We start from the raw sequence: 15,647 nt of genomic DNA on the forward strand, positions 1-15,647 counted from the left end.
TGCATCAGTCTGGTTTAAACCTGGCTCACCGCCTTAAGGGAAGTGATTATTGTGTCTTTACACTTAGAGTAACAAAGAGTGGTTTCCAACCCATTTGAAGCTAAGCTCGTGGAACCTCTTACATAAATAAGGGTTTAGAGGCCACTGAAGATCCTGACATAAATGTCCTTGAGTTTGATTTGTTTGTGGACCTGTAGCAGCCCAGTGAGAAATGTGTTTATTTACTGAGGAAGAAGTCACTGGCAATCTTTTTTTCTTTGGTTAAACCTGGTGTAACTCCACTGCTAGCAGTACATATTGAATGGACACATTTAGCCATTTTGTGAGGCATCACACAATAGTGTAGTCTCTAGTTGCCCAGGAGAGAAAAGCTGTGCTGGCACACAGCATCCTGATGGTGGTGAATGGGACTGAATCAGAACAACATGTTTTTCCTTTATTTGTGAAAGAATAAGCTATACTGGCAAAATACATACCAATTTATACCAGTATGGCCACTCTTTGTCTGTGCATTGAAATCCTTTTCTGGGAATTTGCAGAAGCCATTGCCAGCCCTGTGCCAGGCCCAGTCAGAGTGTGGATGGCACAGTTCCTGCCCACAGCTGCAGCAGGGTGTGTGTCCATGTTCCCTCATTTCCTAAAGACAAAATATTCCCCATAATGGTTTGCAGCACTGCTGAGGCCACAGCTGACCTGGCTATGTTGTGAGAGCTCCTGTAGGCTGTGCCAAAGCAAAGCACAGTGTGCCAGAGACCTTTTTCAGTACTGAAGAGCAAGAGTGGGCACTCATTCCAAAACTTTTCATTTTTTTGATCGTAAATCACACATTCTGGCTTCTGATACAGGTGATCTAGAGAATATGTAGATCTAAAGACTGCTGAGGCTGCTGGCCATGGCAGCAGAAGGATGGAGCAGCACTTGCTGGGGCAAGGTCTGTTGTGCAAACCATGCCTTTGGTTTGCTTGCCTGAATTTCCCACCATGCCCTTATCCCAGCTGCCCTGGGAGACTGAAAATGCTGCTGGCTCCTACAGACACTCATGGGCCCACACCAAGGGGTCAGGTTGATGTCTAAAATAGAGATCTGTGCTTTCCCCCAGCTCTTCTTGGTGCATGGAAGGATGGTTTGTTGGCCTTTCTGTGGGTGAGCTCTTCCAAGACTGCACAGGAAAACAGCAGCACAAATGAAAGCAAAACGAGAGGTGAAGGAAACACATCACACTTCCAGAAGTGACTTTGGAGAGCACAAAGCCAGGATGTTGTTCCTTTTGGGGAACTGAGAAGTCTGACATGTTGCAAAATACAAAGGCTTGGCGTATTCCCAGCAGCAGAGGGAAAACTGGAGCTCCTCAGAAGTGAAACCTGTCATTAGCAGTCAGCCAGGCAGAACAGCTCCTGAGTGCCAGGAACAGGCATGGAAGGGAGGGGGACTGAGCAGTATAAAGGAGCTTTCCTCACCCTGGCAGTCTTGTGCAGGGGAGCAGAGGGCTGTGAGGGCAGCATGTGGGATTGGGATGCTCCCAGAATTCTTCAAAGGGCAGCAAGGAGCTGCTGTTCCCCCTCACACACAGCAGCCTCAAAGTCCTGTTCTTCTCCATAGGCAGTGGGTCTGCTCCCCAAGAAATCAGAGTAGTTTTGACCTGCAGTTTTTCTCCCTTTTGTTTTCACTCAATTATACTTAGCTGCCCTGAGAAATCTCTTCTCACATGTCCTCCCCAGTCCTTGCTGTGATCCGTGTCATCCTGGAGGCATGTAATAATTTAGACTGAAAGCTGTGCTCTGCAGCTCTGTGCTCTGCAGCTTCACAGGATGGAGGAAGTATTGATGTGCCCTGATTTATCTCCCACAGATGTCATCTCCCTAGGAGTGGACTTGAAGGACAGAGAGGCACAGAAAACTGAATCTGGGAAGTACCCGATTTAGAAAGAAAGGAGGAGAAAATTTTACAGGCCAGGTTGGATGGATGCAGGGAACATTATAACTTTGCAAACCCAGTGATCCAAGGAGTTGGCACCATGAATTGTGATGTTGCTGTTGCCACGTGCAAGAACACAAGCTCTCAGGATACCTTTATGTTTCCCAAAGGAATCTCCTAAAATTAAGAGTACTTTTACATTGATGCTGCTTTAGACTTTATAACAACCTTCCAATACCTGAAAGGGGCCTAGAGGGAAGCCAGGGAGAGACTCTCCATCAGGAACTGTAGTGACAGGACAAGGAGTAATGGGTACCAATTGAAAGAGGGGGAAATTTTTTATGGTGAGGGTAGCTAGACACTGTCACAGGGAGGTTGTGGATGTTACAACCCTGGCATCCAGGCCAGGCTGGATGGAGCGTTGAGCAGCCTGGTCTGGTGGGAGATGTCCCTGCCCATGGTAGGGGGATGGGACTAGATGATCTTTAGGGTCCATTCTAACCCCTTAACATTCTGTGATTCCCCATCAGGGCTAACCAGCTCCTGAGGGTGACAAGATGAGGAGAGGATTGCATTTTAATGCATGTAGATGTGGCACTTGGGGACATGGTTTAGTGGTGGGCTTGGTGGTGCTGGGTTAATGGTTGGACTCGATGATCTTGAAGGTCTTTAGCCTAAGCTAAAGGATTCTGTGGTTCTTTGTTGTGGCTGTGAGTGTCCCTACAGCAGCAAGCACAGACACACTCTCAGGTTGTGCCCAGGGAAGCAGCACACACCCCCAGGGCTGAGCAGGCAGCTGGGGAGGCAGAACGTGGGGGCTGCAGGCATGGTCAGACACAGGGGACATTGGGGACATTGCTTCCACCATCACAGCCCCCTCTCTGCCCTGGGAAACAAAAGGCAAAGCTCCCTGTGGCCTTCTGCTGGGAAAAGGTGAGGTGTATTCAGCTGTCCTGTCTGGTTTTGACAGGGCACTTTCCTTCCCTTGAAGGGAAGTTTAAATAGCCTCTGTGAGCCAGCCAGATAGATGTGTTCCATTTCAGTCCTTGTCTGTCCTCACTCTGCTGAGATCATTTACCTGCTAACAAGCTCCTGTGGTCAGAGATAAAAGGCAAAACCAGCAGCCCTTTAAGGATGTATCCAAAAATCTTTGCAACATTTTCCTTCATGGAAAATATGGAAAGATGTTGCATTCACAATATATCACTCTTATCTGTGTTTGTAAACAGATTTATCACACCATCTGCAAAGTTGTATTGCCATCTCCTCCATATTCATTTCCTTCCCATTTATATAGTACAGCTCCTGTTTATTTTATTCCCTTTTTACAATTGGATACATTAGCTACCTTTATCCTTTCCTGCAAAAAGGGTGCACTCTCTGTGGGGAAGAATATTGAATCAGTCCAATTTGTTCATTTTAGTGCATGAAAACACAAGCCAGGGCTGTTTGGAGAGGTGCTGCCCGCTTCTGTTTCTCATCTCTTCACATCCGTGCGGAGCAGGTGGGAGGGAAGGATAATTCAGAACAAATCTGCTGGTAAACAGGATGCTCTCTCGGTATTTCCTGCCTCCTGTTGCACTGGTGGAGCTTAATTTTCAGGAATCAGCTAAGCCTGAGGTCAATAATGCTGTTGTAATTTCTCTGACTTGCTGTAGCTGATACAATATAGTACAGATACAATATAGTACAAATACAATATAATGAGGCATTCATGCATCTGGGAGCAAAAAGTCAGCCTGTTTTGTTATCTGGCTGGATAAGAAATGTTTATTTATGTTCAAAAAAAAAAAGTGATTTGCTGAGTATAAATGAAGTCACACAAGAGAAGAGGAGCTTGCAGTTGGCAGCCACTTCTGCAGCCCCAGGGGCTGACCAGCACCCAGGTCAGATGGTTCTCAGTACTGCCCTACACTGAAGGTCCAGCTTGAACCAGCACTGGAAAGAGATGTCTGGGCTCCATGCACAGAGTGGAGGAGAATTTGACTGTAGGTGGACTCTCCAGCCCCATGGCTGTAGATTTGCCATCACCATGACTGGTGAGAGGTGTAGGATGCTGCCCCATCCCCAGGGCTGTGAAACTTTTGCTTCTCTCCCTGCAGTGAGGAAGGATTTCTCTTCTCCTTTGCATCAAGCCTAACCCAAATTCCTGGGCTTGAATACAGGGGAGGGACTGGGGTTGACTAATCCCAAAAAGAATTTTACCAAGAGTGAGTAAGGGCTCTGGACTGCAGGGAGTGATGACAAATCTTGGAAACTCAAGCCTGTGCTTTGGCAGAGAGGTTTGTTTGGGGATTGGTTGGGTTGGTTTTTTTATGGTCCTTTTTATCACTTTTCAGCTGTACAGTGTGTTCTCAGATGGTATATTTGCCACTTCATGCTTTTGGATCGTGACCATCATTTTTTCAGCTAACAGAACAGGGAGCAACTGGGTGCTTGGCCAGCTTCTTTCCCACTGAACCAAAGAAACTCTGCCAGAGGGCTTCTCCAGAGCTCTCTAAATGGATCTTCTGTCACCAAATCCTGCTAACTCTCCCACCCCTCTGACCTCTCAATGCAGATTTTGATGCTGTGAGCTGCCAGAAAGTCCCACCATCATATTTTTTCAGGGAAACTTTTCAAGTGCCCTACCCCATCACACTTTGAATCTTTCCAAGAGGCACATTTAGGCCTATAATATCGTGCCTGTCATTAATCAGTGAGCAAATCTTTTGGCTGTATGTTTGCCAAGGGGAGATTGCCAAAATGACTCTTTGGGTAAAACAGAAGCCATGCAGCTCTGCTGCAGGAAAGGAGCCAGGACTTTTCTCAATGGCACAGTCCACAGGAAAAAATCACAAGGCAGGCTTTAAAATGAGATTTTTTTCCAACTAGTGTAAAGGGTCCATCCTTTGTGTTGGCTTTCTGGAAACAAAACCTTCCAGAGATTACTTAGTTTAGATTTTTCAAGCATTTTTTTTTAGTCACTGCTGGGCTAGAAAGCCTTGTGCTTGAGCTGGGAAGGGAAAATAAGAATCTGCCATAATCCCCTCAGTCCCCTAAATGCTGAGTTTTGGGGCCAACTGGCCCCAGGTTATTTTGAGCTCTTTGAAGGCTCAGCAGCTCAGGGGAACAGAGGTGCTGGTGGTGTGGCAGGACAGGGAGGTAACATCAGACAGGGGAAAACTCATCTATGGGAGTAATTCAGCTTTAAAACAGAATCACAGAGTCACAGAATATTCGGAGTTGGAGGGGGCCAACAAGGATCATCAAATCCAGCTCTTAAGTGAAAGGCCCATTTGGGGATCAAATCCAAATAATGCCAGCCTTGGCATTATTAGCATGGTGCTTTGACCAACTGGGCTAATCTCAGTGGCCAAAACCATTGCATGCAGCCTTGAAAAGGACCTGCATTGTGTGGCTTGATCCCTGTGAGTCTGAAAAATAATAATCCTGCCTAAAACCATAAAATCTGGCACCAAGAGTTACAGTTGGCTTTGCAGTTTGTGTGTGCTGAATCAGTTCCTGACCTTCCTTGCTGCTAGCCTTGATGGCCTGGCTGGAAAGGCCATGTCCTCCAGTGGGGACAGGCCATTGCTCCCCATCTCCAAAAAAGTGCTCTGCTGTTTTTGTAGCCAGCCTCCTGCTGCTGTACCTGCACTCTCAGCCTGTCAGGCTCTGACATTATCAGGCATAAACACCATGTGTACAAACATATTTGCTATTACAGCAGACAGGAAGAGATTAAGTGAGTGCTATAAAATTAACCTCAACATCAGTCAAAAGAAATAAAAGCGAAAAAGGAACAGGGTAATCAGAGCTCTTATGAGCAGGATATGCTCAAAATTATTTCTCCATCCCATTGTAAATGCTTAGAAACTGCACAGCCTCTCCAGCACAGTGAGATTTTGAAGTGGTTTAATGGGCATAAGAAGTTCAGAGCTGATAATGCTGCTTCCAACCTTTTCCTTTCACTGCATGAAAACAGGTAGTGGCAATTGACTGGTGCAAATTGGCTACTTTTAAAGCTGTGTTTGCTGGCTTGGATGTGCTAAAAGTCTCTCCACAGAGTCTTCAGAGCCTGAATGTAATGTGTGTGGGTAAGGTGGGGATATATTGAGTTTCTTCAACAGAGGACTGGTTCCAGTGTATGTGCTACATGCTGGAGAGCTCGGACCTGCTGTAGTAAATTAGCTGCTGTAATTTACATCCCAATTACTGATTAAATACCAATTAAATTACTAATTAATTTACTAATTAAAAAGCAGGCTGCTGGATCATTTTTGGTCAGTCCAGACAAACTTCTCACTTTTTCTTTTCTTTTTCTTTCAGAACAAACTGTTCACCATGTCAATCAAAAAGGAAGGTGCCCACAAGAAGTGGGCTGCCCTGAAGGAGAAGCTCGGGCCCCAGGAGACCGACCAGTCAGAGGCCAACCTGGAAAATGCAGAGCCAGAGCTGTGCATCCGTCTCCTGCAAATGCCCTCAGTGGTGAACTACTCTGGGCTGAGGAAGAGGCTGGAGAACAGTGATGATGCCTGGATGGTCCAGTTCCTGGAGCTGTCTGGGCTGGATCTGCTCCTGGAGGCCCTGGACAGGCTGTCAGGGAGAGGAGTGGCCAGGATATCCGATGCCTTGCTTCAGCTCACCTGCATTAGCTGTGTAAGAGCAGTCATGAACTCCCACAAAGGCATAGAATACATTGTGAGCAATGAGGGCTACGTCAGAAAACTCTTCCAAGGTGAGAGGACACCTTCCTGCTTCATCCATCACAGGCAGCACTGGTGGGGGGCACGTTCCTGTTGCTTATCCTCCTGCCCTGCACCAGGCTAGTTGGAAATTGTTGGTCACAACTGATTAATAAGATTGTTTTTTTCTTTAAAATAAAACTGCTATGAAGTCACATTTCCTTTGCCACCCAGTGCTATTTCCACACAAATATTGTCATAGTTTGCTGAGAAGCTGGGGATAAACCCAGCCTGTATACCAGATTGGGATAAACCCAATCTGTATACAGGCATGAGGAATCTTCAACCCTTTGGTTGTCAGCAGATATTTTGCTGTTCAGTCTTTGAGAGCCCCAAGGGCAGAGGAGAGGAACTGAAAGGGCTTGGAGTCTTGTAGCCTGTAAAGAGTGGGGAAAGTGGCATGTTTGGACTCAGAAGAGCCTGCTCTGTGTGCTGCTCACTCTGCTCCTCCTGGAAGATGATGGATAAACACTGCTTACATTCTCCTGCCATTCACTTGGCTCATCATTATCTTGAAATTCATCAGGGCATCTTGTAGGACTTACTGTACAGCACTTAATGGTGCTGGTGCTGGAAGGATAACTTCTGTTCCCAGAAAACCTTACTAATAGCTTTTTAAAATGCATTTAATCTGAAAGCTGACTTGCTTCCCTCTTCTGTTTTGAAGTCCCCTTCTTTCCTTTTCACCCTGTGTTTTCTTAGTCTAAATAAAATATGGACCTGACATTTTTGTATTGTGAAAACAGGGGGGTATCCTGGATTTTCAGTGTTGGACCTTCTTTGTGTTCTAATATAGGAAAAATAAGAGAGCCTAATGCATTCCATCCAGCTCCCAGGGCCTGCAGAGAAAGAATAGTGCAAAAAGGGAATTCATGGGACCCATTGGAACAATTGCTCTAACTCATATGCATATTGAGTTTTTCTGCACAAAAAATAAGTGTCATTAATCAAAGAAAATTGTTCATCTGCTGTTCTAGAAAGTACCCATATGTGAAAATGGGAAATAAATTTCATGAAAGCTGAAAAATCTTGGCTGCTATTGCAGCATGTCACTGGGACATGGAAATGAGGAATAACCACAAGCTGCACCAAAATGCCAAAGGGATACCTGTAGCATTTGCTGTTCCCACTAGAAGTTACCATCACATAATGCTACTGGGATGGGATATCTGTACATTAAGATATTTCTCTTCCCATCTCCCATTGTACTGGGTCCCCTCCTTCTGTCTCTTTTCTACTACTGCTCATAATTCGTGTAGCAGAAGACACTGAGATTCAGAACATTAATGTAATTTTAAATTCTTCTTTGTTTTGTTCTGTTTTTCCTACAGCACTTGACACAACTAATGTCATGGTCAAAAAGCAAATATTTGAGCTCCTGGCTGCACTGTGCATTTACTCATCAGATGGCCATTCTTTGGCTCTGGATGCTCTGGACCATTACAAGGCAAGTGTTTAGTTGGAGCAGCAGGAATGGCTCAGCTTTGATCCATGCAGACAGATCCATATACCACAGAAAAGGGTGGGAATAAAGTTTATTTTGCCTTGTTTTGGTAAGAGAAGTAGGGGTTTGTGAAGTGAAAGCTGTAGGAAGTTTTTTGTGGTCAGTGTAGGTCTGTGGTGCTGTTCTGTGACTTGTGTGGACAGATGACTGCCAACCACAAGGTGCTTTCTGGCAGCAAAAGCACCACCAGATCAGAATTAATGGTGCCACATCCACAGGTTTCACTGCCCACAAGCTCAGGTACATTTACCAGAAAGCACAAAGGGATCCAGGAGCTGTTTTCAATGACTTTCTGTGCCAACCAGCCCCTGCTCCATAATGGAGGAGTGCTGCTTTTACTCCTGTCTTCCTGTCCTGTGCGCAGTGGAGTAAACTGAGGATTTCAGATGCTAATTCCATCTGAGAACCTCCACCACACTCATGGGCATTTCTGTCTGTATAGACCATCCTTGTCATAATATCAGTTGTGTTACCCACAGAGTGTGAAGAACCAGCAGTACCGGTTCAGCATCATCATGAACGAGCTGTCCAACACAGACAACGTGCCCTACATGGTGACACTGCTGAGTGCCATCAATGCCATCATCCTGGGCAAAGAAGAGCTAAGAACAAGGACACAAATCAGAAACGAGTTCATAGGTAAGGATGTTTGTTACACCTTTCCCTGGAGAAAGTCAGTTACCAAATGGGTTTTTTTCAGATGTGTCCATAAGGTGCCTGAGGAGGCTGGGGAGCAAAACTGCAAATATTAATTTTCTCCTTTCTTTTATCCTTTATTCTCAACAGCCTTTCTGTCAACAGATTTTTTTTACTTTGCTGCTTTCCCATAGCTTTTTCTGTAATCCCAGCAGCACTTGAGCTTCTTCAGAGCATTTCTATAACTAACCATCTTATGTGGCCACATTTCCATATATTGCAACTACTTGTAAGAGTTGATAAATTTCCTTCACTCTGTATCTACTCAGTTGAACTACTGAGTTCCCATGGTTCAGCAGTTTCCAACTGCTAGAATCCCAGGCTCCTAGGTACCATTGTTGGGATTCACCTCACGTGCTGGGTGCATCTGAGTTGGTGAGCTTGGGCTCCATTTCTCTCCATGGAGATCAAGAAGCATTCCACCGTATCGGTCTGATTTTAGACATCTGACTTGGACAGAGGTCCCTTGTGCCTCAAAAGTGCCTGTGTCACTCAATAACCCCAAGGGGATTGTGCAGTGGCTCACACAGGTGCTGCAGATGTGTGCTGTGGTGTCTCATCATTTACCAGATTACTCTACCCACTTTGATATATCCATCTGAAGATAATTTCACTTTTTCTCTCTATAAAAAGTGTTTATGAACATAACATGTATGAAGATCATAACAAATAAGTACTAAGTGGGTCATAATGCGATTGTATCTATTTTTTTCACCTGGCAGGGCTTCAGCTGTTGGATGTTTTAGACAAGCTAAGGTAAGGATCTCTACTTATTTTTTTTTTAATGAGATTCACAGTGAAGTAGCTTTGGAAACTTAATACTTAGCCAACCTTCTGTTGTGTGAAGTGCAGTGTGCTTGGGTGGAGTGGACCATGCTTGTGCACCCATTCCATGGGAGCTAGAGGTACTTGGCCAGTGTTAGGATGCTCTTGCCAACCACAGTGTCAGGGGGACAGCTGTTGGCACAGATGGCATGCACAGAGGCTCTGGGCACAGATGGAGTGGCAGTGTCCTCATTGAGGCTGTTTCAGACTGAATCTGAAGCAGTGCCGTGGGCTCACTGAGCAGCTCACTGTGTTCAACACCCCTTCACTGCTGCTGTTGATCCCAGAAGCATCCAGCTAACACAATTCACTAATACATATCTAAATGTAATTTAAAAATTATGTTTGATCAGAAACATCTGTGATAAATTCTAGAATGCAGTTTATATGAGTTGCAGTTATCCATGTAACTGAAATTGCTCCATCCAACACCATAAAAAATTAGGGAAGAGAAGATCTTTTATTAGAGCTTGCTGCTCTAATACTCTAAAATTCTAACACTGAGTGGTCTTGAGAGTGCTGAAAAGTCAGCTTTAGAGTGTGTGGTTTTTTTAAATCCAGTTTTGAATAACAGAGAAGGAGGTTTTTCAAATAGAAACATCACTGGAATATTTTTAATTAGTCTTGACTTTAAAAAAATGAAGGTGGTGGCCTTGTTTCACAAAGGTCAGAATGCTACTCTGTTATTACAGCTCCAAGGAGAATTCCATAGCAAGCCTGTGCTGTGCCAGGTTATGCCATGAGAAGTCCCATTCCTTTGTATTTGTTGATTGTAGGAAGAGGTACATTCAGTTCAAGAAAGGATGCACTGATGGCATCTCCTCCTTTATAAATCAGGCAGAGTTGGGTACTTTCAACACCAACTAGCTGAGTCTGAGAGGCAAAGAGATAAAAGCCATTTAAAAAAACAGTCATCTGAAAATTAGTGAAGGGCTCTCCACTGAAAGCAAATGCTGTAATATTGCAGAGACATCGAGGAGGAGGATCTGCTTATCCAGTGTGACACATTTGAGGAGTTCAAAATAGAGGATGATGAGGAGTTATTAAGGATATGTGATGGCATAAACATGAATGATCATCATGAGGTCTTTTCATCTCTCTTCAATAAGGTAAGTTGCCCCTCACATGGGGTGCCCCTCACACAATGGCCAAGTTAATCCACTTTGCTGGGAGGCAGCCTTGCTGTGACAGAAGCTGCTCTGTCTTCCAGGTGAGCCGCTCTCCAGTCTCTGTCCAGCTGCTGTCCATCCTGCAGAGCCTGCTGCACCTGGAACCCTCTCATCACTCCAGCCTCCTGCTCTGGGAGTCCTTGGATGCTGTAGTGAACAGAGCCCTTTTACTCGCCAATGACAGTAAGAGTGACACATCCATCCAGCCTTGCACACTCCTCTTGTTTTCCCTTGTGCCATAAAAGCCTTTCCCCAGTGTGCAGGAAATTATCTGTGGGACTTGGTGAGAGCTGAACAGAAGTGAGACAAAGCTATAGCTTCTGTGTAAGCTTCATCCCTGTGGGTGACCGCATTTAGCAGTGGGCTTGGGATTCCCAGTCTTGTTTTAATGGTTAATCCCTGAGCTTTGGCTCATGGGAATCAGTGGGAATCTGTCCTCACTGGCATCCTGCCACTGGTGCTGGCCTGTCTTGCTAGCAGGCATGCTATGAAGTGTTTATGGGCTGGGCACATGGGAAGGAAATTGCCTAGAAGCCAAAAGTGTAGTTGTATAAAGTGACACCAGGAAATGGACTCTCCATGGCTCCAGATTTACTGCTTGGTGAGGGTTGAAGAGACCTGTGGGCCTTGTTCCCTTCCCTGACCCTGACTCATTTCTCTAGTCCAAGGGAACACAGTTGAAGAAGTCATTGAGAGGCTGCTGTCTATCAAAAAGCATCCAAGCAAGCAGAAGCGAGCTGAACACCGCCTGTCTGGGAGCGCAGCTGGAGCTGCCCAGGCTGAGCCAGAGCCATGTGCACGTGCAGCTCGGTGTCCAGTGGGGTCATCAAACCCCACCAGGGCACCAGCAACACCCTCAGGGCCACTGGACAATGAAAAGAAGATCTCATCCTGCCAGTTCACAGCCTGCTGTGCCCTGCCAGAGAAATCCAACCCTCCCTCCAACACTGCTCCCAACCCGGCACCTCCAGCCCCACCACCTCTGCCCTCTGGCACAGCAGCCATGACCCCCACATCCCCCATGACAAATACACCCCCAGCCCCTCCACTCCCTGGCATCCCTCCCCCTCCACCCCCACTGCCTGGCATGGGGGCTATTCCCCCCCCTCCTCCTCCTCCACCACCACTGCCTGGCATGGGGGGCATTCCTCCTCCTCCACCCCCATTACCTGGCATGAGTGGTATCCCACCCCCTCCACCCCCTCTGCCTGGCATGGGGGGCATTCCTCCTCCACCCCCACTGCCTGGCATAGGTGGTATCCCTCCTCCACCTCCATTACCTGGCATGGTTGGTATCCCACCCCCTCCACCCCCGTTGCCTGGCATGGGTGGCATCCCTCCTCCTCCACCTCCATTACCTGGCATGGGTGGCATCCCTCCCCCTCCACCCCTCCTTCCTGGCATGACAGGAGATCACATAGAAGCCGTGGTGGCCTCCCAGTACAGCTGCCCCCTGGGCTTGGGCAGGCCTCCCCACAAGACAGTGAAGACACCAACGCTGAGAATGAAGAAGCTGAACTGGCAGAAGCTGCCCTCCAACGTGGTGAGAGGTGGGTGCTTCTGGCATAAAATCACTGCTGCTTTAAGGGTGCTTTACACTGCTGCTTTTGCTTCCCAGGGGAAGAAATACTGTCTTAAAGTTTGTCAGATGTGGTTGACTCTGTTTAGATACAGAACTTCCCTGATTTCCTTTACTTTTGACCTACAGAGCTGATATAAAAGTAACATGAAACTACTAATGTAATAGTAACTATTCCAACTGAATTAGTGCTTTGGAATAGCTTGTTTATAACTAAAATACTTTGAACTTCGAAGAAGAGAAAAGGATGGAAATATTTTCCTAATCACTATGATGTGCCTTAGATCAGGCTCTGATCTGAGTTCCCCAGACTTTTATTGCCCAGCTCATCTGTGCTTGTTTCTGTGCTTGGTATATTGAAGTCGTGAGTAGGAGTGCATGTGAGGATCACATCACATATCTCTTGATTTTTGGGTTACATTTCCCTCTACTAGTGGATTCAAAGTGGAGCATGAAATGTGAGAAGAAGCTTGGACAAGCTGTGTCAGCTTTGTCCTAGACAAGCAAGGCATCCACTGCATGAAAGTAGGCAGAGGTGAAATCTAAATATGGCATGTCTTCAATCACAAGAGCAGTAAAATGTTTGGATTATTGCAGTAGAGGCTTCTACAGGCATGTTAGGGTGATGATTTTTTTTTAAGATACAAGAAATTGCAGTAGAAATTATTTCAAGCAGTCTTGTAGCCAGCATTATACAAGGAGACTTGAGTATAAAATGAAAAATGGAGAAGGACACAGTCAGAAAATGTTCAAGTTGTGCCCAGTCCCTCTGTTAGGATGCAAGGAAGCAAAAATAATATCAACCAGGGAACTAGAAACAACATGTCTGAGGTCTTTGTCATGCTGATCCAGCTTCCCCAGCATGGAGGAGAACAGAGTTGTACAGGGAGGGATGGGGCTGTGCAGCCTCTGTGTGCCCAGTGCTGCCTCCCCCTAGCAGGTTTCATTGCCCTTCAGCCCCTTTGGATCCCACCTGTAGCACTTGCCCCTCCTCAGTAATGACCATTTGTCCACTAATATGGATGAATATGTCATATTAAGAGACTAATATGTCTCTTCTTATTTCATTCATGTCCTGAAGAGTGCCCCTTGCTAGCAGCTCACCTTGTCCCAAGCACCAGGAGCTTTCAGCTCTCCCTGCAGCCAGTCTGAACACTTTTTCTTTCTTTCAGAGAGCCACTCAATGTGGGCTTCTGTGAGCAGCAGCAGCGAGGAGATGATAGAGCCCAACTACAGCAGCATTGAGCAGCTGTTCTGCTTCCCACAGCCAACCCCCAAGGAGAAGACAGCAGCACCAGTGAAGGCAGAGCCGAAGGAGGTGAGGAGACCCCCTCGTTTTTTCGAGTAAAGATCCCTGCAGACAGCTCATCTAATATGAGATATCTTCTTTTTCTTTAATGAAGATCACATTTTTGGACTCCAAGAAAAGTCTCAATTTGAACATATTTTTGAAGCAATTTAAATGGTAAGATATGGCCAGTTTTTGTGACAGTTGACAAAACTTTGAGCAGGTTTTGCAGTATCTGGAAGGTCCTCACGAAATCTCTTCTAGCCAATGTGCTTTGGTGGTCCATGCTACTAAATCATCTGAACATTCCCCATCTTGTCCTACACTGTCTTTAATATACTGAGTTTAGGAGTTTAGTTATGTTTTTCTATACAACTTCCCCATATGTTGGCAAAGGAGTTAGATCTCCATTTTACAGATAAAGTCATGGCACAGACTCTTAGGGCAACATAGACTGTGAGACACATCCGGAGGTCAAATCTCTCCTCAAATCAGGGTCAATGGACAAATGAAGAGTTCAGCTTTCTGTTAAGTTAAAAGTGCTCAGAGACAGGGTCTTAGTTGTAGGATTCATCTCTGTCCTTGAAACATTTGATCAGGGCCAGAAACAAGATTTGGGTCATAGCAGGGATCCGGGTCCTGATTCCAAGTTAATTGTGGGGAGATCCCTTTCCTTTTGGATTATTGTGGTTCTTTACTAGGGAAAGCACAGAGTGCTTGCACAGATAAATCTCTTGGTAGTGTGTGATAGTTGGAAAGTGGTCTTTGGTTGATGGCTGGCTCTGCTCCTCCTCCCTGCAGCTCCAATGAAGAGGTGACTGCCATGATCCAGAATGGGGACCGGACCAAGTTTGATGTTGAGGTTCTGAAGCAGTTGCTGAAGCTGCTGCCTGAAAAGCATGAGGTCAGGAAGAAAACACCACCCTTGGTTCACAGAGCTGAGCACATTGAGCAGCCCTGCAGTCTTGATTCTCTGTTTCTCATTAGATAGAAAACCTGAAGGCCTTCAAAGAAGAGAAATCAAAGCTAGCAAATGCAGATCAGTTCTATCTTCTCCTCCTTCAGATTCCCAGGTAAGGTTGTTAGTCATAAACTTCAGCCGGATCTGTTTCTTGATTTACCTCTGGGAAGTTGAAGTTTCTTTATAGGAGCCTCACAGACCAACACTGATGGATATAACTGGTGGATTCCCCTTTCCACCTTGGAGCTATCCCTTTCCCTTTTACCCTTAGGTGAAGGGCTCTTCCTGATCCAGCATGCCTTCTCCCTCTGAACCAGCTGAAGCTGGCTCAGACTCAGGGTCAGATATGCCCAAGGAGGCTCCATAACTTAGTGAAGGGCAGTGCAAAATGCAGTGCTAAGAAGGGGAAACTCTTCTGTTTGATGATCACAATGCACCAGCAGAACCCACATCCCTGCTGGTCCTCAGGGCCAGCAGCAGCCCCTCTCCTTCCTTCACAGGCCACACCAGTGGTTTGTTGCGGATGTGGTTGGCATGTTGTGGGGTGCCATGGGCTTGCTGGTGATGTGGGAAAGGGGCTGCTGTGCTGGCTGAGATCCCAGTGCCTTTATGCTGAGAATCCATCTCCACCCTCAGCTACCAGCTGCGCATTGAGTGTATGCTGATCTGTGAAGAGACCACCGTCGTGCTTGACATGATTCAGCCCAAAGCTGAAGCCATCCGGAGAGCCTGTGAAGGTATGGATGACCTGAGCTTATTCCTGGGTCTGATTTAGGACAGGAAATTTTAACCCCCAGAAAACTCCCCTGGAGCTCTGCAGTATTACTACCCAAACCCCAAAGAACTCCTGTGTGGTCCATTCATGGATTTGCTGCAAATGGGATGCAACTTTAGGTATCTCCACTGATGGTCAAAGCCCATAACAGGACCAAAGATTATTTTCTCTCATCCTCATCCCTTTTTTCATGCAGCAGATGTATTCCC

At 46.1% G+C, this 15,647-nt stretch overlaps 1 protein-coding gene across 5 annotated transcripts in view; it reads left to right on the top strand.

Annotated features, from left to right (window-relative positions):
* Positions 1-15,647, top strand: part of INF2 (inverted formin 2) — a 42,509-nt gene that overhangs the window by 11,979 nt on the left and 14,883 nt on the right. For 4 of the 5 annotated variants that reach the window (XM_036384023.1, XM_036384025.1, XM_036384026.1 and 1 more), the window contains exons 2-13: positions 6,226-6,634; positions 7,973-8,088; positions 8,625-8,784; positions 9,564-9,597; positions 10,634-10,775; positions 10,877-11,018; positions 11,498-12,385; positions 13,587-13,732; positions 13,818-13,879; positions 14,504-14,606; positions 14,690-14,775; positions 15,300-15,400. In XM_036384023.1, coding sequence (XP_036239916.1) covers positions 6,241-6,634; positions 7,973-8,088; positions 8,625-8,784; positions 9,564-9,597; positions 10,634-10,775; positions 10,877-11,018; positions 11,498-12,385; positions 13,587-13,732; positions 13,818-13,879; positions 14,504-14,606; positions 14,690-14,775; positions 15,300-15,400 — 2,374 coding nt within the window. In that variant the 5' untranslated portion in view covers positions 6,226-6,240. Of the gene's footprint in view, positions 1-6,225; positions 6,635-7,972; positions 8,089-8,624; positions 8,785-9,563; positions 9,602-10,633; positions 10,776-10,876; positions 11,019-11,497; positions 12,386-13,586; positions 13,733-13,817; positions 13,880-14,503; positions 14,607-14,689; positions 14,776-15,299; positions 15,401-15,647 lie in introns of those variants that run through there. The other variant, XM_036384027.1, reaches the window with a different exon arrangement.

This window comes from Molothrus ater, chromosome 6 (genome assembly GCF_012460135.2).
Source record: "Molothrus ater isolate BHLD 08-10-18 breed brown headed cowbird chromosome 6, BPBGC_Mater_1.1, whole genome shotgun sequence".
NCBI classification, from domain to species: domain Eukaryota; kingdom Metazoa; phylum Chordata; class Aves; order Passeriformes; family Icteridae; genus Molothrus; species Molothrus ater.